Source organism: Neophocaena asiaeorientalis, unplaced genomic scaffold (assembly GCF_003031525.2).
Source record: "Neophocaena asiaeorientalis asiaeorientalis breed wild unplaced genomic scaffold, Neophocaena_asiaeorientalis_V1.1 scaffold540, whole genome shotgun sequence".
Classification (NCBI taxonomy): Eukaryota; Metazoa; Chordata; class Mammalia; order Artiodactyla; family Phocoenidae; genus Neophocaena; species Neophocaena asiaeorientalis.
The window spans coordinates 1,074,860-1,100,466 of NW_020172141.1; the positions used below are offsets into that span (position 1 = coordinate 1,074,860).

At 38.0% G+C, this 25,607-nt stretch overlaps 1 protein-coding gene across 1 annotated transcript in view; it reads left to right on the plus strand.

Annotated features, from left to right (window-relative positions):
• The first annotated feature begins 1,629 nt into the window (after positions 1-1,629).
• Positions 1,630-25,607, plus strand: part of MAP2K4 (mitogen-activated protein kinase kinase 4) — a 76,253-nt gene continuing 52,275 nt past the window's right edge. The window contains exons 1-2 of the mRNA XM_024752615.1: positions 1,630-1,633; positions 4,047-4,149. Coding sequence (XP_024608383.1) covers positions 1,630-1,633; positions 4,047-4,149 — 107 coding nt within the window. The remainder of the gene's footprint in view (positions 1,634-4,046; positions 4,150-25,607) is intronic.

Sequence of the window (25,607 nt, forward strand, 5' to 3'; positions counted from 1 at the left end):
TCAGTCCTCGGAGTGGCTGAGTGGGGCCTGAGGCTGCTGAAACACCTCGGCCAGCTATCGGGCCAGCTATGATTTTGATTTTCTCGCTGTGTTGAACAAATGTCCTCATTTTCTGTGTAAGCTATGGCATGAAAAAAGTTAGGCAGTGTTGCCCTAAAGGATACAGCAGCGCTTTGGAAATGTGGTGGGATGAGGACAAATACTGTTTTCCTTTTCAGTCAGTGTTCTTGGGTGCAAACAACAGAAACTTATTCTAGCTAATTTAACCCACACTTTAGTTGTCTGGGTCTGTCCATGTCAAATTTATTCCCAGATCAATGAACATTTGAAAGTATTTTCTATATCAGGCACTTGGGTTTTAAGTATACAAAGACAGTCTTCTGGATGGGAAACTTCTTCCATATGAATAATTTAAGATATTTGACATATTTTGTTTCTGTCCTACTGTAGTTAAAGGGGAGGATCTGTTTATCTCTGTTGACTGGTTAGGAATTGATTATTTGGTGACAGTCTTACCGAAGGGGTAATTATAATCACAAATTTATAGTCTTTCTTGATAATTACTTCAAATTACTTGTACAAATATTTTAATCCCTATTAGCTTAGAAAAATCTCCACTGGCCATTTATAGTATCACTTATTTCCTTGTACCCTTTTCTCCCTGTGGAAGTTGTTGCAGGCTTTTGAAAAAAATCCACATTGATCTAATATCCTATTTGTTTGTAGTTTTGTTATTAAAAATATCTGAATACAGGGTGACAGGTTGCCTTTAGGGTTTAGTTTTTTGGGCCCCTTGAGAAATGGAAGTAAAGATGAGAAAGACCAGACCTAATAGAGGTTCTTACTTAGAGAAAGTGAATGGGAGAGGAAGAGATGCTTAAACAAACAAAAAGTCTCATGCCTACAGAGATTCAGAAATAGCCTTTAAGGTATTGTAAAAGCGGCCTCTTTCTGCCTTTCCCGGAATCTCACCTTTGATGGACTTTCTGGAGCGTTCCTTCTCCTCCTCTAGGCTGACCACCTCATGAGTTCCTCTTAAACTGATCATCATTTGGGCAGTTGGGGTGCGCTGCTGAGAACAGGCCGTGTGACTCGACCTCAGGCTCTGAGTCATCGCCGCTTACAGAGGCTTTGAACTTTTATAGAATTCTTTGTCATATTTTGTTGGTGAGAGATCAGAATACATACTTGGACTGTTTTCAAGATAGCTGCAGATGTTTCTGAAGTATAGAGTGTGTTTAAATCTAATTTATGTAAGTTAGATTAGTTAGATGTCACATTCTGTTACTTGTGTGCTTGTTCATTTATGCAGTAAATGTCCTTTAAAGACCTCAATTTATTTTTGTTTAAATGTGAATGCAGTGCGAAAAGGAATCTCTGTGTGTGTGTGTGTGTGTGTGTATTAGGTAGAAATATTTATTTTCAAAAGAACAGTTTGAGTACGTTTTAACTGTAGTAACATACCTTATTTGCCTGGGAAGGTTAGCTACTGTCCTGTCAAATTGGGCTTTTGAAGAGAGGGCCAGTTTTGGTGTTTTTCTTCGGATAGTTTTCACAGTGATTCTATATTCTGTTATTATCCTTAGTATTTGATCTTAGTCTTCTATCACTTTTCACCATATAGAGAACATGGGTGAGGTACCAGGTAGTTTCAGACACACACACGTGGCAGGTGGTGTTCGTAAGCATTGAGCTCATTCAGATTTATGATTGCAAAGGTCCTTCACTCAATTGTATCTCCAGACACTTTGCTGTATAAAGTAACATTCATAGCTTCTGGTATTTTGGGGCCACCTTTTCAGTCCACTACAGTCTGCCTTCTGGCCCCCATGTAGTCACATCTGCCCCACATGCAAAGTACATTCACCCTCCTCCATCATCCCCAGAAGTCTTAACTCATTACATCGTCAGCTCAAATCCAGACCTCATCTAGACATCATCAGCTCACCAGTCCTAAATCTCATCATCAAAAGCATCTATATCAGGTATGGGGTGAGACTCTTGAGTATGATCCACTGTGACACAAAATTCTTCTCCATCTATGAACCTAGTAACTAGAAGATGAGTTATCTGCTTCCAAAATACAGTGGTGGGTCAGGCATTGGGTAACAGTGATGGAGATTCCCATTCAAAAAGGGAGAAAACTGAAGGTTCAGAGGAGTGAGCAAGCAGTCCCAAGCAATTTCAGAATCTAGCAGGGCCTGCGAATAGTCCTCTGCCTTTAAGTATTTCTTAAAGGCAGATTTCCAAGAAGTGAAAGAACATATTCATTTGAAGCTTCTTGTATACTGCTGAACCTCTCACCAGAGGTTACTTTTCTACCAGCAGTGTATTTTGCTAGTGATTCTTTTACCTGGTCACTCTGATCACCATGTTATCATTAAAAAAAAAATAAATGTATGTGTACAAAATAAAACCTCTAAACTTTCCCAATTTCACATGAACCAAAATTTTAACTGTTTTTGGTGTTACGAGTACCTTTCATAATTTTTTCTCAATTTTGCTTAATTTTTCATACCCTTGCCAATTTTTCTATTTTTTCTTCATTTGTGTGATGTTTTTATATATTTAGAATTTCTGATTTTGTATTACAAGGATTTTCCCAAGTTTTCATTTAATTTTTTAAAGGTTTTTTGGTAAATACAGAGTTTGCTTTTTTAATACAGTCAAGTCTGCCATTTTTTGTGGAGTACCTTTTGCATGTATAGTTTGAATGTCCTTTCTCTACTTGCAGTCAAATAAAAATTATTAAAAAAATTTGGTACCCAAAAGGGCAACTTATGAGGAAAACTCATGTTGTACTATAGTTATGTCTGACGGTGAGCTTCTTAGGAACTGCCATTATCCTGCAGAAAGGCCCATCCCTGAGAGCTGATCCAGCTCTTGTCCTGCAGTCCTGTCTGACTAGCATGGCACGCTCAGCCTTCACGTCTCGTGAAAGCACCGGGCTGAACAGGTTGAGCCCTCTAATCCATTTTCTGAATCCACTGAGGTGGGAAGGTGCTTGGATGGCAGAGAGGTTGTTGGAATAGGTATTGATTGATATATGTATAATGAAGTGCGAAGAGTGAGTGCTAGGAAAAGTATCCTTAATATGTACATGAAACCAAGGTGTACTAAAAATGTGGGAAAACCCAACTCTGTTACAAAATTTCCATATAGTAGACCCCTGCATTAATGATTTTGTAAGATTTATTGACATAGAAAAAAATATGGTCAGTGACTAGAGCATATTACAAAACAGTATTGTGGTCCAATTTTAATTGTAGAGGAAAAGATAATGTCTCTATGTATAGAAAATAGTGTGCATTAGATAATGATTATTTTGGGGTAACTGGACTTTTAAGTGTATATACAAGTTTTTAAAACCCTATATATTTATAGGTGTATATATAATATTTTATACATTTTTGTTTCTTTATCTTTTCTGAATTTTCTGGCTTTTCTGTAGAGGACTTTTTTTTTTTTTTTCGGTATAATATAAGGTATTGATACTTTCTCCCTTCCTGTACCAAAGAAATTGCCTCCTCAAAAATGATTATTTGGTATACCTGTGTTACTAACTTGGAGTTGACTGTACCATAATGCTTTTAGGCCATTATGATTGCAGAATGCTTCATATTCTTCACTCAGTTGTTTATATTACATTCGAGGGAAAATGATTTTTATTAAGCTAAGGAAGTAAAATGTAACACTGGAAAGATGCTAATATTTTAGTATTTTTCGATATATCTGCTGAGGGGAATGATTTTTATTGTGGTGTTTTTACTTACAAAAGCCTTAGCATCTCTGAACGATATAAACTGGAAGCACTGAGCATTGTTTTCTGTTGTTTTGGAGATAATGAGTGATTTGTGGTTAGTAACAACTTTAGATCATTTTTATTTACTTTTTCTTAATTCTGAGCAATTCTTTGCCACCTTTCAGAATATTAATTATATGTTAAAGCAAAATTTTCTGCCTTTTGGAGTGAATTTCTTTTGCCCTCAGAATCCTACCTGTTTTATAGTACTTGAAACTTTTACTTTTTATTTGTTATTTCTTAGGTAAACGCAAAGCACTGAAGTTGAATTTTGCAAATCCACCTTTCAAATCTACAGCAAGGTTTACTCTGAATCCCAATCCTGCAGGAGTTCAAAACCCACACATGTGAGTATTCCTGGTAATCAAATAAAAGGCTCAACTCAAGCAAGGGTTTTAAAGTTATTGTGTTTTATGAATTTTTTCAAGTCGAGGGGTTGGTATTTCTGTTATCCTCTGGGCCATTTGAAATATTACGGTTTGAACTCAAATAGAAAGCTGTTGATTCTGTAGTCTGAAGTAGGGAAACACAATTTTCCTTTTTAAAGTTGACTTGAAGGGAAAGGAAGAGCTGAAGATCCAGTTACATTTATATCGTTTTAGTTTCTCTCTTATTGAACTCTGGGAATATTATTTTTACCTCTCCTTCTGGATTTCCAGTTAAGTTGTAAGTAGTATTTAGAAAACTTAACTCTCTCCTGTAGATCTGCACAACTCATCCCCACTTACTAGTTGACAAAATAGATTTCCATTCTTAATATACTGAGTGTCTATAAGATTTCCATGTCATAGTAGATTGAAAGAATATGTACGTGTCAGTGATTTTTTAAAAAATTGACTCCCTTAATATTTTTAAATTAAAAAATAGAAATGATATTGTAGTATTTTACTGAAGAGTATTAGAAATATATTAGTTAATTTAAAACAATCTCGCCATAATAATATTTTACAGAAGCCTTTGAATCAAAGTGAAGTGAAGTATTAAATAATAATGTTTTCTTCTTCTCAAACCTGGCAAGAACATGAAGGGTCAAAGCCAGTGGATTTACATTTCTACTAATGTCCAGAAAAATAATTTTCACCTAGTTCTAGTATTGAGAACTATAAAGCAAGTGGTGGAAGGTATGGTTTAAAAAGCTGTCAGAATCCATTATTTTATAGTTTTGTAATAATTCCTCAACAATCTGTATTCAAACTTTATTAGACTACAGATACATTTATTCTTCCCAAAGAGGCACATTTATTGCTGTTTGACATTTGGTATACATTGTATTTGCAAACAGTAACACATTGGTAGAAGGTAGACTGTCTTGCAGTAGGAATGTTGAAAATATTTTATTTTTAAAACATCAGTGTCTAGAAGGAAGCAGCAGGTACGTGTGTCTGTACGCTCTTATGCTTACACCTATCACCTAAAGGGGAATGAAAGAGATTTTCAATGAAAACTGAGTGGCAGTTTATTTGCCTGGGAGTGGTGTCTGTCAGCTTTATTAGACTGCTGTTCACAATGAGACTTCTTGTCAGAGCTCAACCTTGTTACCTTCTCTGAATCATATTGAGGAAGGAAACTCTTAGTACTGCTTAATTAGTCAGAGCTCCAGCGGCAAGGAAACACTGTTAAAAGAACCTCCTTCCTCATTTCCTAGAATTTCTAGTGAAAGCTAGTACAAAAGAACTTAAAAGAACCTCCTTCCTCATTTCCTAGAATTTCTAGTGAAAGCTAGTACAAAACTAATTCTTGAACATATTCCATTTCTGTTGCCTTGGTTGCCAGCTGAACCACAAATTTGAAGTCGAAAAAAGAAGGATATGTAGTAATCGCCAAACTTAACAAATCTTTCTTTCTTTCTTTTTTTAAAAGCCCCCTTGGACAAAGAGAAAGACAACCTGATTTGCATTTAGAACTAGAAAAACATTTACATATTTGTACTCTCTCCCCACTAGACTTTCTTCATGTCTAGGGGAATTCATGGACAGAATCTTCTTTTTTTAAACAGTAAACAGGGTGGTGAAGAAAAAGCTTTCTTCCAAAATTTGAGTCCATCAGGCTTTTTTTGTTTTTTCTTTCTTTCTTTTTTAAACTACTTCATAATAATCCTGTAACCAGCTAGGTTTCTTATTTATCTCTTCCCAGAAGGTGTTAAAAGTTTGAGAGGACACAGTAATAGGCATCTTTGTGATAGAATCTTTGGAATTTGATTCTAGCGTGTAAAAGTTTTAGACCCTGCCTTTGAGTTTTATTATTGCACTCGTCTGTTATCTGGATCAGGAACAGGCAACTACTAGTATTGATACTCATCAGAGACAGTTGTTTCCCTGCTTTGGGCAGCATATCTTCTCTACCTTCCCACCGCCTTCCACAGGGATCCTCTGTATTCTTCCTATGTATTGAATACTATCAGGCACTAAAAACCACTGTTGATCCCTGCTTAGGATAAGTTTGCAATTAGAAGATATAACTTGCAGTAGGTGGAGGCTTTGAAAAAGATACCTCTATGCCATTTATATGTGTTTCCTCCTTTTAAAATTTCCTTGCATTCAGTTCTTCTTGAACTTTAGTTATAGATATAAATATAAACCTTTTTAAATGGGTTTAGGAAAAGATAAGATGAAATATAAGTAACTAATGAAGTTATGTCCCAGGGACTAGTTTCAGATCCATCTGACATTTGATGTCTACTGGGTGCAGGATTCTGTGGATGATTAAAAAAAAAAAGATTAAGACAGTGTCCTTATTTTCTGAGAAATAGCAGTTTAAATAAACTTTCAAGAAGACAGAAATTCAAGAAGTAAGGCATAAGATAATACAGATCAAAAGTCAAATGAATGGTGCAGGAGGGGTAAGAGCACTTCAGATAAACAACTTGGTGAAAAGTTTCGCAAAGGAACAAGATTTGAACTGGATTTTGAAAGCCCCCTAGAGGAGGTTGGTTAGGTGGAGAGAGGGGAGAATGGCATTCTGGTGAGTGTCAGCGAACGCTAAATTTGCGGACCATGTGTAGATCTGTTTCACTGTAGTGGAGATGTTAGTTATAGATTACCTATTTCTCTCTCACTTTCAGCATTTTGCCCTTATTCTTGGTGTTCTATAATTATATGAGAATATGCTTAGGTTTGGATCATCTTTCTGTGTACCGGATGAATTGTTTTAGTTTGAAGAGTCACAAATCTTTTTCTGAGAGTTTCTGCTGCTTTTCTTTTGATAGATTCCTTCATGTTTTTCCTATTCTCTGTTGCGGAAATGTGTGTTATTTGGTTTTTGTATCTCTGAATTCTCTCGGTCTTTGACTTTTATACTTTCTATCTCTTTGTTTTCTTGCTTTATATTCTAGGAGATTTCCTTTATTTCCTGACTCTTCTATAGAATATTCTGTTTTGGGAATTGATTTTTTATTTCTAAGAGTTGATTCTGGCTTTTTCTTAGTGTCCTACTCTTAATTTGTGGATGTAAAGTCTGGAATTTAAAAATTCTTTTCTATACTTTAGGTAATCTGTTTCCTCAAGGGTCGCTTTTTCTTTTGTCTTTGTCTTTCTCCTTTGTGTCAGCTTTTTTCCACATGTCTAGTAGTTCTTGGTTGTCCATTGATAGTTGAGGATGAGGAAATTAGAAGACTTATTGGAAGCTCTGGTTAGAGGCAGCCAACTGGTGGGCTTGACTTGACTTTTCTCTGAATGGTTTGAGTGCTGGCTGTTAGGCCAGGAATACTCTAGATGCCATAATGAGTAGGCCAATATTTGCCCTAGTAGGCATTGTTTTTTCCAGATAGCATGTTTGTTTTCTTTAGAGACATGCTCTCTTTTCATTTTGGGGCAGGTGGAAAGGAAAGGAGGAGCTGAGTAAACCTTTCTTCTGGAAAGAACTTTAATCGCTCTTCCATTTCCAGGCTTTTGTACTTTCCAGCTACGAATCCTCTCTAAGGTTCTGTTGGGACCATTTACCTATCTCTCGTCTCGGCGGCATGCTCCCCTCCCACCATGTGTTATGGGTGCTAGTTTTCTCTATTGCTATTTTTTTTAACCCCTTATTATGGAAAGTTGCAAATATATCCAAAACTGGAGAGTGGTAGCTGAATCTCTATTATTTATCAGTCAGCTTTAGCAGCTTCAACAGTTAATATGGCCAATATTATTTTTGTCTATTCCTCTACCCTCCTTAGTTTTTTTTTTTTTTTTTTTTTGAACTCTCAACCACTGTGCCACCCGGGGAGCCCAACCCTCCTTAGTTTTAACCAAACCTCAGACATATTATTCCATCTATAAATATTTAAGGATGTGTTTCTAAAAGACAAGGACTCCTTTTTAAAAACACAATCATAATATTATCATTATATCTAGTAGGATAAATGATTCTTTAATATCGTCAAATAAGTATTATAGATTACTTCATCACTTTAATATCGTCAAATAAGTATTATAGATTACTTCATCACTCTAATATCGTCAAATAAGTATTATAGATTACTTCATCACTCTAATATCGTCAAATAAGTATTATAGATTACTTCATCACTCTAATATCGTCAAATAAGTATTATAGATTACTTCATCACTTTAATATCGTCAAATAAGTATTATAGATTACTTCATCACTCTAATATCGTCAAATAAGTATTATAGATTACTTCATCGCTTTAATATCGTCAAATAAGTATTATAGATTACTTCATCACTTTAATATCGTCAAATAAGTATTATAGATTACTTCATCACTCTAATATCGTCAAATAAGTATTATAGATTACTTCATCACTCTAATATCGTCAAATAAGTATTATAGATTACTTCATCACTCTAATATCGTCAAATAAGTATTATAGATTACTTCATCGCTCTAATATCGTCAAATAAGTATTCTAGATTACTTCATCACTTTTTTTTTCAAGTTTGAAGCAGGAGCTAAACAAGGTTTTACACTGCACTTGGCTGACAAGTTTTTGAAACTGTAGAGTCCCTTCCCTTGGAATTTATTAGTTTTGCTTTGTCTAGATATTTTTGTCTGCTTTCTGGTGTTCAGAAATTTGTCTAAATCTCTGTTTCTTTATTGTTTATTTCCTTTAAAAAAATCATTCTTTTCATGTGGGTCCTTAGAGAGTGAGGAGACAACCTGGTTTTTAATTATCATTGGTTAAAATTACAAGTATTTCCAACACACGAAAAAGTGAGTGTTAGAGACTCTTGTATCTGCTACCTAGATGTAAGAGATGTTAGCATTTTGCCATTTGGCTCTTTAAATGAAAGATTAAGCTGTAAAACTAAAGAGTGCAAGGAAGGACGAAAGGAAAAAAATGTTTGGCTACTTCTGACATTTCCATCAGGATTGGATTATACTAGGCACTGTATGTCTTTTTGATACCCCGAGGGTATTCTTATAAATGTGGCAGGCTTGTGCTAAAATCATGTTCTGTATATAAAATTTGACATGAACAGAAGTAGATATTCCACTGCTATGTTCTGTGCTTTCATCATGCTGAGTGATGTGTGAGTGCTCTCAGTGTGCTGAATCATTTAGAATGCACCAAATACGATTGTTATTCTGAAAGAACAGCCCTTTTATCTTCACAACGTATCAGGATTGTACAAGAAGAACCACCAGCTTAAAAGCTAACATTGGAAATAAATAATGATGAGTAAAGATACATTTGGGGGCTTAAGCTAAACATTTGGGAACCATATGTTGTAAATTTAAGGGGCTCTGTTTTGTTGAGACCAAGAGGATCTCATTTTTCTTTATTATATTTGAACAGAAAAAGGCTCAGTTGTGCCATAGAACATCTAGGAGGTAGTTTTAAAGGAAGTTTTGAAGTCCCCAGTTAATCACTAGTATTCTTTTTTTTTTTTTAATTTATTTATTTTTGGCTGCATTGGGTCTTTGTTGCTGCACGTGGGCTTTCTCTAGTTGCGGCGAGTGGGGTGCTACTCTTCTTTGCGGTGTGTGGGCTTCTCTTTGCGGTGGCTTCTCTTGTTGCGGAGCACGGGCTCTAGGTGCACGGGCTTCAGTACTTGTGGCACATGGGCTCAGTAGTTGTGGCTCACGGGCTCTAGAGCGCAGGCTCAGTAGTTGTGGCTCTTGGGCTCTAGAGCGCAGGCTCAGTAGTTGTGGTGCGTGGGCTTAGTTGCTCTGCGGCATGTGGGATCTTCCCGGACCAGGGCTCGAACCCGTGTCCCCTGCATTGGCAGGCAGATTCTTAACCAGTGCGCCGCCAGGCAAGCCCAATCGCTAGTCTTTTTTTTTTTGCATTATGCGGGCCTCTCACTGTTGTGGCCTCTCCCATTGCGGAGCACAGGCTCCGGATACGCGGGCTCAGCGGCCATGGCTCACGGGCCCAGCCGCTCTGCGGCATGTGGGATCTTCCCGGACCGGGGCACGAACCTGTGTCTCCTGCATCGGCAGGCGGACTCTCAACCACTGCGCCACCAGGGAAGCCCCAATCACTAGTATTCTTAATTCCATGATGAGTCTACTCAGTAGAGCATCATCTTAAAACTCAGAACAGTAATTGTAAATTACGTAGGCACTTATTGCTGGTTAAATTGTGGAAGCTTTATCTTTTAAGCTTATTATCTTGGATTAACTGTTTTGTTACTACTGGAGTCCTGGTTTCTATCCCAGCGTCATCATGGTCTCTGTGACCTTCAGTGTGTCACTGAACTCCGATTTTAGTTCAGGCATTGAATTAGGATAGTGACTTTCATTATTTTGTGTGGTGAATGGCAGGGGGTGGGGGAGAGAAAATGAATATGAATAGGAATGAATATGAATCAAGCCAGTGTTGTGCTCCTTTCCTAAAATAAAATCTTGTGCATGAGCCTGACAGGCTGTTTGTGGAGGTGGGAGAGAGCTCTGTGGTCTTGTCTACCTTCATTCCTCAAAATAGTCCCAGGACATCTCTGGTCAGTTCCTGAGTATGCAAACCATGAGTATACTTGAGCTTAAAAGTTTTTTTCCATCTCTGAAATTTTTAATGTAATCGTAGTCATTTGGAATCTCTACATTTCTGTGGTGGAGCCCTTTCACGTAATGGCAGTAATTTTATGGTAGAAATATTTATAGGTACAAATTAGTACCCCAAATTTAAAAAGGCCAAATATGTCAAATTCTGTGGGGTAATCTACTTATTTTGGGCTGGTTTCGATTTACTGCTGCAAACTTTTTTTTTCTTACTGTAGCAAAATATGCATAACATAAAATTTACCATCTTAACCATTTCTTAGTGTACAGCTCAGTGGCATTGAATACATTCATGTTGTCGTGTATCCATTGCTACCATTCGTCTCCAGAACTCTTTTATTTTCTCAAACTGAAACTCTGTGTCCATTAAACACTAACTCCCCATTCCTCTTTCTTCTGGCCCCTGGTAACCACCATTCCACTTTATGTCTCTGTGAATTTGATCACTCTAGGTACCTCATGTAAGTGGCATTATACAATACTTGTTGTTTTGTGACTGGCTTGTTTCACTCAGCGTGTCCTCGTGCTCTCCATCTGTGTTCTGGTGTGTGTCAGAATTTCCTTCTTAAGGGTGAATTGTATTGTATGTATATATGACATTTTGTTATCCATTTATCCATTGATGGGCATTACAGTGTTTCTGACTTTTGACTCTGGTGAATAGTGCTGCTGTGTGAGATAATCTTTCAAAACTTGCATTCTTAAAGTTCAGAGGTATTTAATCTTTCCCTCAGTTCCACACTCCACCTCCATGCACCTGATGGTTGTACTTGGAGGGCAGTGGTACTAGGTGTGACTGAGCTGATTCTCTGTGTGGCCCTCCACCCTTGGAGAGTCACTAGTATAATTCTCCTTAAGCTGGACTCAGGTATTGGATGTTAATTCTGAAATATTTATTTAAAGAAATTAATGTGATAAATGCTGTTGAGTTGCTTGTCTCCCGAAAATGAACTTAGTTTTGGTGTTTTAAATCATCTTGATTCTTGAATCGGAGACTTAGACGTTAAAATATATAATCTGTAGTTCTTTACCTATAGTACTGCAAAGTTCTGCTCTTTAAAGAAATGTCTGGTTGCTGTGCTTTAGATGAGTTTTCCAACCATTTGTAATCAGGCAGCAAGTTTTTGAGTTCTGATTTACTTCATAATGTTATAGAAGTCCTTTGCCTTTGTAGTGTAGGCATGTTTCTGGAAACTTCTGTCTGCTAATAAGGAATCTGCTATTTAAAGGAAACATCCTCTCTTTTCAGAGTATTCTTTCTTCTTATTATTATTTAAAATTGAGTCACAGTATAATTACATTACTGTTCTTGAGCAAATGTGTTTGCCCCAGAGTTAATAATTGCCTCATTTAATGGTTCACTGTGAATCTCCTCTCCACATAATTAGCTACTTAGGTGATCTCTCAGTTCTTTTTTTCTAGAGTCATCTGTCTATCTATACAGTACTCTTGCTGTATTCTGGAGTGGTTGCACTTTATGGCTGGTGCCATTGTTTTGTGAATGCCTATGTTACTCTTCTGAATTTGATTCCCTGTTTCGGGGATTTCATGCTTTCTTCCTTCCTTCCTCCCTTCCTCTCTTCCTCTCTTTCTTCCTCTTTCTCTCTCTCTCTCTCTTTCTCTCTTTCTTTCTCTTTCTTTTTCAGTTTTTCTCTCACGTTTTGGGGGAGTATATCTTCTAACGGCTTCCTAAGATAAGTGTTTTTTCTTAGTAAGTAAGGTTTTTGGGTCTTTGCATGTCTGAAAATGCCTTTATCTAACCCTCTTAATAGATTAGTAGTTTTATTGACTATAGAATTCTGGGGTAGACATTTTTCTTCAGAGTTTTGAAAGCGTTGCTCCAATGTTTCCAATATTCAAGGGTTACTGTTAAAAAGTTATATGCCATTGTGATTCTTGAACTTTGGAATATGACCTGTTTGTTTCTTTGTGGATGATTGTAGGATTTTGTCTTTTCCCCTGTGTCAGAAATCTGCTTTGGTTTTATTTTCCTTTTCTCTTCTCCTTCCTTTCTTCTTTCCTTTCACTGAGCTCTTGGTGGACTCACTTAAACTAGAAACCACTATCTTTCATTCTAGGATATATGCTTTAGTTTTCTTTTATTCTTTTGATTTTCTCCTGTTCTTTTTTTTTTTTTTTTCTTTCAGTACGTGGGCCTCTGACTGTTGTGGCCTCTCCCGTTGCGGAGCACAGGCTCCGGACACGCAGGCTCAGCGGCCATGGCTCACGGGCCCAGCCGCTCCGCAGCATGTGGGATCTTTCCGGACCGGGGCACGAACCCATGTCCCCTGCATCGGCAGGCGGACTCTCAACCACTGTGCCACCAGGGAAGCCCTCTCCTGTTCTTTTGATTTTCTCCTTTCCGGTAGCTCTCCTGCTGAAACTCCACTTTAGGTTTTGGACCTCTTAGTTTGAGTCCCTCTTTTTCTTAACTTTTTTTCTCCTTCAACTTCGTATGTATTTTCACTTTTTGTTTGTCTTTGGTGGATCCTTGGTTGTCTCACACACACATGCATAAAAGAGGCAACCAAAAGGTGATTGGAAGCTTTGTGATTTGCTTGGTGATACTCCCAGTGAGGAGAAGAAGAGGTGCCTGATTCTTTCCTTTGGAGAATTACCCAGTGTCCTTTTTTGAAAAAGAAGTGGGCATGGATTAAACTCAACTGAGAGAATGATTACAGATTCTAAATGAATCAGAAAGAAAGCAAAAGTGTTATAACAGTGTTCCTAAATATTTAAATGCCTAGGCAAGGCACAAACACAGAATCACTAGACGGAGTAATGAATAACAACATTAAGGAGCTAGAAAAAGAAGAGCAAATTAAATCCAAAGTAAGTAGAAGAAAGGAAATAATAAAGATAAGAGCAGAAATTAATGAAATAGAAAATGGGCAAATAATAGAGAAAGTCACAAATTCAAAAATTGTTTCTTGGGAAGATCAGTAAAAGTGATGAACCCCTAACAAGACAGATGAAAGAAAAGAAGTCCAAGTTATCATTGTCAGGAATGAAAGAAGGTAATCACTACAGATCCCACAGACAGTAATAACATACTAAGGAAATATAATAAGTAACTTTATGCCAATAAATTTAATAACCTGAATGATATAGACAGATTCCTTGAAAGACATAAATAATTAAAACTAACCCAAGAAGAAATAGAAAATCTGAATACCCCTATATCTGTTAAAAATTGGATTTAGAGTGAAAAACTTTCACTTTCAAAGGAAACTTGGGGCCCCAGATGGTTTTCCTGGTAAATTTTATCAAACATTAAAGGAATAAATAAGACTAAGCTTCCACAAACTTTTTCAGCAAATAGAAGAGTAGGGAGCATTTCCCAATTCATTTTATGAATTCAGTGTAACCCTGATATCAAAACTGGACAAGGATATTATTAAAAAAATACTACAGACCACTATCCCTCATGAACATACACTGGAAAATCCTCAACAAAGTATTAGTAAATTGAATCCAACAATATATAGAAAGGATAATATGTCATGACCGAGTGGGATTTATCTTAATTTGACACTTGAAAATTATCAATATAATTCACTGCATTAATAAAATAAGGAGAAAAATGGCATAATCATTTTAGTAGATGCAGAAAAAACATTTAACAACATTCAATATCCATTCATTATAGACATTCTCATTAAACTGGGAAAAGAGGGGGGAACTTTCTCAGCTGTTTAAAGTACATCTATGAAAAACCTATAGCTAATATCTTACTTAGAGACAAAAGACTTAATGCTTTCTCCAAGATTAGTAATAAGACAAGAATATCTGTACTCATCAGTTCTATTCAGTATTATACTGGAGGTCTTAGCTAGTGCAATGAGGTAAGCAGAAGAATTAAAAGACACGAAGATTGGAAAGAAAGAAGCAAACCATAGGACTTACCTGGTGGTCCAGTGATAAAGAATCTGTCTTGCGGGCTTCCCTGGTGGCACAGTGGTTGAGAGTCCGCCTGCCGATTCAGGGGACACGGGAAAAAAAAAAAAAAAGAATCCGCCTTGCAATGCAGGGGACGTGGGTTCCATCCCTGGTCAGGGAACTGAGATCCCACATGCCACAGGGCAGCTGAGCCCGTGCACCACAACTACTGAGCTCGAGCGCCTCCACTAGAGCCCACGTGCTCTGGAGCCCACACGCCACAACTAGAGAAGAGAAAACCTGCTGCCACAACTAGAGAGAAGCCTGCACGCCACAGTGAAATATCCCTCATGCCTCAACAAAGATCCTGTATGAAAAAAAAAAAAAAAGATCCTGTATGCCGCAACTAAGCCCCGACGCAGCCAAAAAATAATAATAAATAAATAGATAAATAATCTAAAAAAAAAGCAAACCAGTCTTTTTTTTTTTTTTTTGGTAGATGATATGACTATATGTGTAGAAAATCCTAGTTAATTTACAAAACATTAGAATTAAGTGACTGGAGCAGAAGCGCAGGGTACATGATCATTATTCCAAAATCAATTTAAAGCATATTAGTAAAGGAACACCTGAAAAGTGAAATTGAAAAAATGATTGTCAGAGAATGAAAAAGTATAAAATACTTAGTGATAAATTTAGTGAAAAATGCATAAGACTTCTACACTGAAACTACAAAACTATAATATGTTGCTGAGAGAACTTAAAGACCTAAATATATGGAATTTATATGGAAATGCAAAAGATATAGAATAGCCAAAAGCAATTTTATAAAAGAATAAGTTGGAAGACTTAAACTTCAAGGTTTGCTGTAAATCTACAGTAATTAGGGCTTTGTGGAAGGACATTAAGGATAGACAAATAGATCAACAGAATAGAATAGAAAGTCCGGTAGACAAACATAAAATCCATTTTTAAAAAAAAATTTATATTGGAGTATGGTTGATTTACAATGTTGTATTAGTTTCAGGTGTACAGCAAAGTGAATCAGTTATACGTACATCAATACTTATGTCCACTCTTTTTTTTTTTTTTAAGCTTCTTTTCCCATATAGTCCATTCCAGAGTATTGAGTAGAGTTCCCTGTGCTGTACAGCAGGTTCTTATTATCTGTTTTATATATAGTAGGGTGTATATGTCAATCCCAATCTCCCAATTTATTCCTCCCCCATTTATCCCCTAGTAGCTATGTTTGTTTTCTACATCTGTGACTCTACTTCTGTTTTGTAAATAAGTTTATTTTGTACCCCTTTTTTTAGGTAATCAATATCATGTGATATTTATCTTTCTGTGTCTGACTTACTTCACTCAGTATGACAATCTCTAGGTCCATCCATGTTGCTGCAAATGACCTTATTTTGTTCTTTTTTCTGGCTAATATTCCATTGTATATATGTACTGCATCTTCTATTTACAACAGCCAGGACATGGAAGCAACCTAAATGTCCATCAACAGAGGAATGGATAAAATCCACTTATTTTTGATCAGCTGCCTATACAGTTCAGTGGGGAAAAGGAGAGAATTTCCATGGTGATGGAACAACTGGAAGAAGGAATGGAACAGAGTAAATCTTGATTCCTACTTTATGCCATACGCAAAAAGTAGTTTGAGATGGATCATAGATCTATGAGGAGAAATTCTATAAAGCTTATAAAAGAAAATATCCAAATCATATTGTGGTCTGGCATAAGGAAAGATTTTTTTGACAGGACAAAGAAAGAAATAACTACTAAGAAATGATAGACTGGATTTTACCAAAATTTAAAATTTCTGCTCATCCAAAGCTTCTTAAGAAAATAAATAGGCAAGCTACATACTGGGAGAAAATATTCACAGTTAATATATCTGACAAAGAACTTTAGTAAATATAATGAAGTACAACACAAAACAAAGAAAAATGTGGGTTAAAGACTTCACAGACGTTTCTCCAAAGTGTATAGGAATGGATAATAAGTACATGAAAAACGTGCTTAACAACATCATTAATTAGGGAAATGCATATTAAAACTACAAGGAAATACCATACATACTGTCAGAATGCATAAAATTTAAAAGACCATGCAGTATATTGGCAAGTATAGGGTGTAATTGGAATTCTCACATATTGTTGGGGAAGTAGAAAGTGGTATAATCACTTTAGAAAACTCTTTGATAGTTTCTTATAAAGTTAAACATACATCTACCCCATGACTCAGGAATTCTACTCCTTATTATTTACCCAAAATGAAAATGTCCTCAGAAAGACTTGCATACTAATGTTCATTAAAAACTGTATTCGTAATTGCCCTCAAACTAGAGACAACCCAGATGTCTAATAATGGAAGAATGGATAAACAAATTGTGGTATATAATTCAATGAAATTCTCAACAGTAAAAAAGAACAAAGTACTGATGCCCACAGTCACATTGATGAATCACTGAAAATGCTGAGCAGAAGAGACCGGACACAAGAAAACACACCGTCTGATTGTATCCATGAAATTCTGAAGGAGGCAAAACTAATGTATGGTGGCTGAAATCAGACAGTGTGTGTCTCTGGAGGGGACTGAAAAGCATGGCTGAAGAGAACTTTCCAGGGTGATGGAATATCCTATATCTTGTTAGGGTTGTGAGATATAAGGGTGTACGTGTTTGTTAACTCATCAAAGTCAGTACTTAATGGTTTGTGCATTTCACTATATGAAAATGATACTGCAATTACGAAAAGGCCAGAACAATAATGATAAAAATTATGAGTATATTATTTACTTTCACTAAACAGTACTTGTGGCTTTCTGTTCTTGTTCTCAAAGCACCTCTGTGTTTCATCAGTCACTTGATAAGTATATGCACCCTGTGTTTTTATTGGATTTGGCTCCTGTGCCTGTGACAAATTTTGTTTCTGCCCATTTGGTTTCCCTTGTCATGATGTTTGAAAGAGACCTAGAGTGAAAAGTTAAAGAAGGTTATCAGGTAGCTTTTGAGGATTAATCTGGAACATTCATCAAGTCACATGAGGTGTGGTGTACACTTAAGTAGTTATAAGGTGCAGGGACATGTTGTCTTTACTGTGCTTTTAAAAGCACATTTACCGGTGGTGTTTGCTTCCCTCTCTTGCTGTCTTTTCTCTCTTTCTGTTTTTAAATATAGAAAAGTATAAAGAAGAAAACCAAAATGGCCCATAATTTTACTGTCCAGATAATTGATGTTACCCTTTAAAAAATGAGTAATATACACTTCTAGTAAGAGAATTCAGTTGGTATAGAAAGTTATAAAATAAAAAGCTCCATGTCCTTAATATTGCTCTCTGAAGATATGACTTTATTATAAAGTATAATATGTCCTTGCAGAAAAACTTGTTCATATATCAAAATATGTGATAATTTATATAAAACCATGAAAATATTTATACAAAAAGTAGTTTTATTATACACTGCTTTGTAGCTTGTTTTTTTTTCACAGTACATCTTGCAGATATTTCTAAATTAGCACATACCCTATTTTTCAGTCAGTTGTGTACCTTTCATTGCATTTTATAGCCAATTTAGTTTATTTTCATTTTTAAATTAAAAACAATGTTTTAAGAATAACTTTGTGTCAGTGAAATGTTGCATTTTTTTAAATTAAAAAAATTTTAATGATTATAGATTGACAGTTTTTGGCCTTTCTCCTATGTTAGGAGACTTGGAAGGCGCAGCTGTGTCTTCTCAGCCCTGGCACCATTGACATTTTAGGCTGGATAACTCTTTGCTGTAAGGGCTGTTCTGTGTGTTGTAGGATGTTTGGCAGCACCTCTGGACTCTACTCGCTAGATGCTGTAGTGCCCCCCTCCCCCAGTTGTAAAAACCAAAAATGTCTCCAGACCCTTGGGTTGCAGAGTTGCCCCTGGTTGAGGACCACTGATGAACAGAGCATTGCAGGTACACCCGGATGGTTGCCATTGCCTCTCCTGCTGGAGGAGCTGCAGAAGTCAGACACAAGAGACGTGTTCCTTCTTAGCTTGGGGTTTCAGTGGGTGCAAAAAAGGGGAATGTAGGGAAGGGATATAGGGATATCTCATAGAACCCAGGGAGTGCGTCAGAGTTTTGTGAGCGACTGACAGCTGTCAGAAGCCAAAGCAACCCAATAGGTGTTCTGTCATATGTTCAGCAGCTGTTTATTGAATGTCTGCCATCTACTAGGTACTGTGGTGGCCACTGGGTATTTCATGTTGAGAAAAGGAGATGTGAGTGCTGCTTCATGAAGCCTAAGGTTTAGAGGTGGACACAGACATTCAGTGAATGAATGAATAAAATTATAAATGGTATACCTGCTATTGAAGGACTATAACCCGATGCCATGAAAGAATGAAAGAGGGGCCTGATTTGGAGTGGAGATGGTGAAGAGGTAGCCATGGAAGGCTTCTAAACCTGTGTACCTTTTTACTAGGTTTGGGGAGGGGCTGACGAGTGTTCCAAGCAGAGGGAATAGCACGTATTTGAAGGTTCAAGATATCAAGGTGGGAAAGGTTCAGCTTCTTATGGAACTGAAAGAGTGCCAGTTTGAGTGGAGAAAAATTCCGTGAGAAGGAGAAGTGGATTTAAAGTAAGGGTGGAGAGGTAGTCATGGGCCAGATGATGCAAGGTCTTGTAGGCAGAGTTGGGGTGATGTACAAAGTGTAGTGGGAAAGTGTGGCATGTTAAAGGCAGGTGAGTGACATGATGTGATTTACGTTCTGAAGTGATGGTTCTGGCTGCTGTTTGGGGTATGCACTGGAGAGAGGCAAGAATAGAATTAGGGAGACCCAGCAAGGCTGTGGTAGTGTAGCTGAAATATATGGGTGGTGATGACATTGAGTTGACAGTGGAGGCAGAGGGAAATGGACAGATTCCGGAGATTTTTGGAGACAGCATTCACGGAAATTGGTAATAATTTGAATGTGGGTTGTGAAGAGGGGAAGGCATTCATAGTGACTTCCAGAATTCTGGCTTGAATGATGGGTTCAGTTGCCATTACTGATGGGGGGCCCCTGGATGGGTCTGGAGCTTCAGTGGACAAGGGAGCACAGAAGAGCAAGAGTTAAGCTTTAGATGTGCTAAGTGTGAAATGCCTGTGAAATATCCTATCAGAGATATCAAGGAAATGAACATGACACATACTCTGGTGTCGAAAATAAGAGTCTGCTGTGCAGAGAAAAGGGCACAGATTGGAGATAAAAAGTTGAGAGTTGTCAGCATATAGATGATAACATTGTCTAGGAAGAGAGTGTATCTTGATGAGACCATTGGGTCCAGGGCTGAACCCCAAGGAAATCTGATGTTCAGAGGCTGGATACAAGAGGAGCAACAGGCTGAGATAGGAAAGACGTTTGAGAGGTAGGAAGCAGATCCATAGAGGGTGATGTCATGGGAACCGAGCATCGTTTCCAAGGGCAGGGGTGGGGGGGGTGGTCAGCTAGGTCTAATGTTCTGAGAGTACTGGTAAGGGTGCTTTGCTAGTGATGACTCCTGAGATGCCCTTTTAAACGACTCTGATTTCTTGTCATACTTGGGGGGATGGGGTTTTAGCCACCAGTGGAGATTGGAGCCCAAATAGCGAAAGGATCTTATGAAAACTTGTAACCTGTTGGTTTAGGGCAGCTTTCCTAACCTTTTCTATAAGAAGCACAGCCAGAAAAAAACATTTTGGCGGTATGCTTTGAGCATAGGTGAGAAACATCAGCTCTTAGGGAATATGCAGCAAGATGTAAACATGAATGTTTGTGTGTTCTATTACTGTCTTCCTGGTTGATTAAAGAAAAAGTGCTTTCTACTTCATAAGTCAATACTACTTCAAAACACTGCAGATTTGTACAATTAATACCTTCTGTTCACTGAATATGGATATCAAAAGTTGAATATTGATCTCTGGAGTCTTTGAGCGATTCTTCTAGAAATCTTTCTTTTTTCAGTTTTTCCTTTTGCCTCATCTTAGGTCTCAGCAAAGATACTCATTTTGTTAGTAGTGCCAGGAAGCAGGCAGTTTCCATGGCAACTGACAGATTACATTTACTGTGGAAATTTCCGGAATTGACAGAGCTGCATTGCAGAAGGATGCATAAAGCAGTATTCATCTAGAGATCCTAACAGTATGGACACAGAAGAACAGTTGCAGTGCTGTGCAGGGTATGTGTTATGTTTATTTTCCTGTCTCAGGAGGATTACGAGTTATGAGGAGAGGGTAAAACAGCTTGAGGCATTTTAGTATATGCTGGCTTGCTAAAATCAGAGAAACTTTGGGGAAAAGGAGGAAAAATAATTTGGGAAGAAAGATGTGTTCGATAGCATTGGGAGGAAATCAAGATAAAGATAAATGAACTAGAAGAATGTGATAATGAAATAAGAGGAGAAAACACACTTCAAACTGATTAGATAATAAAGGGGTCTTACAGATGGTGGTTCTAGACACAAGAAGATATTTATTTATCAAAGGAAAATTAGCAGGCGTTGGCAAGCTCAGGGAATCACGTTCTCCTGTACGGGAAGGATAATGCTGGTAAGGTAATGAGCTGCTGCCTGCTGAAGGGTGATGCGCAGCTGTGAGGGCTGCTCTGGGTGTGGGGAGGTTTGCTGCTGCCTCGTGTACTCACTTCCCTGCACGCAGGGAGAGTCAGGGAAGGGTCCTTAGACCCTCAGTCCTGCTCCCTGTGGATTTGTGGAGGCTTTTTAAGAAAAAGCCTGAAATGTATCTCGAGATTAAATTCTGGAAATAAAACTATAGGACTTGGGTAGATAATTGGAATTTCTTATCCTCCAGAGCATGACTGTAAATTTGAAAGAGAAATGATATGAAAAATAGATAGGATTTAGATCATTTAAATGATAGGTGATATCTAGCTGACTAGATGTCATGTAGGTTATGTAGTCAGCAAACTACAGCTCATGAGCCAAATGTAGCCTGCTGCTAGTTTTTGAAAATAAAGTCTTATTGGAATGTAGCCACACCCATTTGGTTACACAGTTGCCACAGAGACTTCTGTAGATGGCAAAGCCTGAAATATTTATTGTCTGTCCCTTTACAGAAAAGTTTGGTGACTTGTGATTTAGATGGTGTATTGGATTCCTAGGGCTGCTGTAACAAATTCCCACAGACTTGGTGGCTTAAAGCAACAGAAATTTATTCTCTAGGGTTCAGGAGTCCAGAAATTCTGAAGTCAAGGTGTTGGCAGGGCTGTGCTTCTTTGGAAGGCTTTAGAGGAGGATCCTTCTGTCCTATTCCTAGCTCAGGTAGCTCCTGGTGTCTCTTGGGTTTTGATAGTATAACTCCAGTTGCTGCCTGTCCTTGTTTCCCTGTCTCTGTTTCCTTTTCTCTCTCTTTTAAGGACACTCATCATTATATTTAGGGTCCACCCTAATCCAGGATGGTCTTTTCTGGAGACCATTTGCTTAATTACATCTGTAAAGATAAGGTCACCTTCTGAGATTCCAGATGGACATACCTTTTGTTGGGGCTACAGTTCAGCTCACTGCATATGGTGTTAAAGAACTGGGTTTTGGCTTCTTAGACTACATTCTGTGTTAAGAAAAGTCAGTTCCTGGCAGGTTTCCTTTGGAAACCTGTGAGGCATATCCTCTGAAGTAGACTTGTTGACCTGCTGGAGAGGGTGTTAAATTTACTTTTCAAGGACTGGATAATACAGACATAGTTAAAAATCATAGCAGACAGCCTCTGTGATGCAAACAGAAGCAGCTGGGTAGAGGTAGTACTGGAATATTCGCAGGAGAAAAGGTACTAAAATATTCACAGGAAACCATGAGCATTGTCTAACGTTACATGTCTCCATCAGTCTCTCCTCAACTCCCACCCCCTAAAAAACAACAAAGTGAATCTGGAAATTTAGTGAAAGGTAGTTGGAACCAAAATGAGAATCAGAATTTTGAGAGATTAGACTCATGACTAGATTATGACAATGGGAAATACATATATGATTTAAAATAACTAGATTCCATACATGAGTAGAGTGAATAGAACTGTAAGTTTGAGACTTGACTCTGGTTAGAGAGCCTTTGTATCGTTATAAGAGCATATAGACTGTTGGCCTCGGCAGGCGAGGTCCGTGATGTTTCCTCTTACCTTCTGAGCACATTTATAAGCCATAGTAATGACAGTAGATCTCTATCCTTGCATCCCTTGGAAGTTTCATCTAGCATGTTTGGGTATATTTGGAAATGTTTAAGCAGTGATGCATGCCCATGGTGAAGAATCAGATGGTAGCCAGGGGATTCCAGGGTGGGTGCTGGAGCTGCAGAGAAAATCCTCCTCACTCTGATCTCAGGGACCCCAGCCTAGTGCCTGCATCCTCAGCTGTACACCTGAAAATGAAGCCCCTGGTGTAGACTTGATGGAGATAATTACCAGCAGAATTAAGCAGAGATGGTTAGAAGTGGATCCAAATTAGGGTTCACCAAGAATAAGCAGTACCAAACTAGCCTACTATACTTAAAAAAAAAAAAAAAAGTTACTGGGCTGTAGATCAGGAATTTGCCGTGGGCTGGGTGTTTCTTGATTTCACCATATGTGGGTACAGAGGAGGAACATGAAGCCCGAGCCAGGATTTTCAGGCACAGTTTCCTGAAGGGCAAGACTGGGTGAAGTTCGTATATTCTTTCTAATTGAATTCTGTTAGTCTGTGACTGTGTGTTTCTTGAACACCAAACTGAGATGTTAGCAAGCGGTAGGAATGGAAGTTTTCTTCTCTTCTTCCTTTAACAAGATGTTTTGTGTACTAAGTGCCACCCATGTTGAATTGTGTGCTTCAGCTTAAACAGCTTCAGAGAAAGATTCAAATTTAGCTACAATCACTTTATTTTTTATTTTTGATATAAATTTTATTTATTTATTTATTTTTGGCTATGTTGGGTCTTTGTTGCTGCGCGCGGGCTTTCTCTAGATGCAGCGAGCGGGGCCTACTCTTCGTTGCGGTGCGCGGGCTTCTCATTGCGGTGGCTTCTCTCGTTGCGGCGCAAGGGCTCTACGTGCGCCGGATTCAGTCGTTGTGGCTCACAGGCTCAGTAGTTGTGGCTCACAGGCTCAGTAGTTGTGGCTCACAGGCTCAGTAGTTGTGGCTCACAGGCTCAGTAGTTGTGGCGCACGGGCTTAGTTGCTCCGCGGCATGTGGGATCTTCCCTGACCAGGGCTCGAACCCGTGTCCCCTGCATTGGCAGGCGGATTCTTAACCACTGCACCACCGGGGAAGCCCCGCTACGATTACTTTAACTTTTAATTTTTCTGTTGGCATCTAGAATCTATGTAAGGAAATAGAACGAGATAAGGTTTAAAGCATAGATTGGGATTAAATTAAGCTGGTTGATCATAGTTCATACAAGCTACAATTTAAGTACTATAAGGGGTTCAAAAGCACACTAGATTTCAAGTAGATATATTATATAAAATAGATGCATAGCAAAACGTGTCTGTTAATAAAATTTATTTCTATAAAATCTTTTTTTCTCATTGACCTATTTAGATAAATGTCCCCCCAAAATAATAAAAATAAGCTTGAGAATGTAGTTGTTTCATAGTTATGTGTTTAAAAGATAATTCACATAGTAATAGTATTAAAAATTAGCTACAGGTTAGGATAAAAATAGTGGTTCAGACCCTTGGTTCTTGTTTGCTTGAGGAACTAAAGTTATGACTTTATAAAAGCAATTTCATATTTGTAGTACAAAATGATATATGAGTAGCAGCTGCCTGCTAAAATATTTAGGAAACAAAGGTGAGAATATGAAACATAGAAAATTAAGACAACTTAATGCTCAATGCTATATCTGATTGCTAATAACAATAACAGCCAGGGTAAAGAAAAAATGTACCCAGAGTTTCTCTTGCAACATTCCTGCAGAGGTTGATTGAGGTAAGGGGGCCCCTTCTGAGCCTCTAGTCTCAAAGACCGAGCATCTTCATTCTCTTTCCCGCCCTCCCCCCTCACTGGTAACTACAGAAAATACCTGGAGAGCGATGGGAGGAGGAGGAGAAGTGGATGCAGACACATTCCACTGGGTAGTGTGGTCATTCTGAGAAGTGTTGTAGGTGGACGCAGAGAAGGGCTGTAGCAGCAAAGTAGACTGAGAGTTGTATTTTTATATTTGCTGCTGTCAGCTGAGAGCACAGCATTAGAGAACAAGGAGATTGCGGGGAGGAGCATTTGCCTTTGGAGCAGTGAGTGCTTTGATTGAATGCACTGAGCCCTGGATGCCTCAAACTGTACACGTGCTTTCAGCTGTAGACGTGGGACAGGCAGATCCCTTTCACACAGAGTGGGGCCCAAGGAAACTCAGTCTCTCTCTCTTGACAGTTTTGAGGTATAATTGACATGTAATAACCCGCACCTATTTAAGGTGTACATTTGCTGAGTTTTGAGGTATGTATGCACCTGTGAAACCATCACCACAGGCAACATAGTGAACATATTCATCATCGCCCAGAGTTTCCTCCTGCCCCCTTGTAGTTTTTATATCCAGACGTTTGATTTGGTTCTTCTCTCCATTCTTTAATTTCTTGAACATATGGAATACAGTAATAAACACTGTTTCATTGTTCTTGTCTACTTATTCTAGCATCTCTATCATTTCTGGATCACTTTGAATTGGTTGCTTTTTCTCCTTACGATGGCTTATAGTATCTTGCTTCTTTGCATACTTGAGGATTTTAGATTGCATGCCAGGCATTGGGTGCTGGCTGCTTTTGTATCTTATAAATATTTTTGAGCTCTGTCCTTTGGTTAAGTTCCTTGGAAATAGTTTGATACTTTTCGGGTCTCTTTTTTCAGCTTCGGTAGGTGAGACCGGATCCTTCTGCGTGCTTTCCTGAATTCCCCACGAGTTGTGGAGTTTTCCACTCTTGTGGAGTTGTTGTATGAGCCTGGGTATCATTCCCTCTAATGCTTTTGGGTGGTTCTTTCCTCAGCCTTGTGTAGGTTCT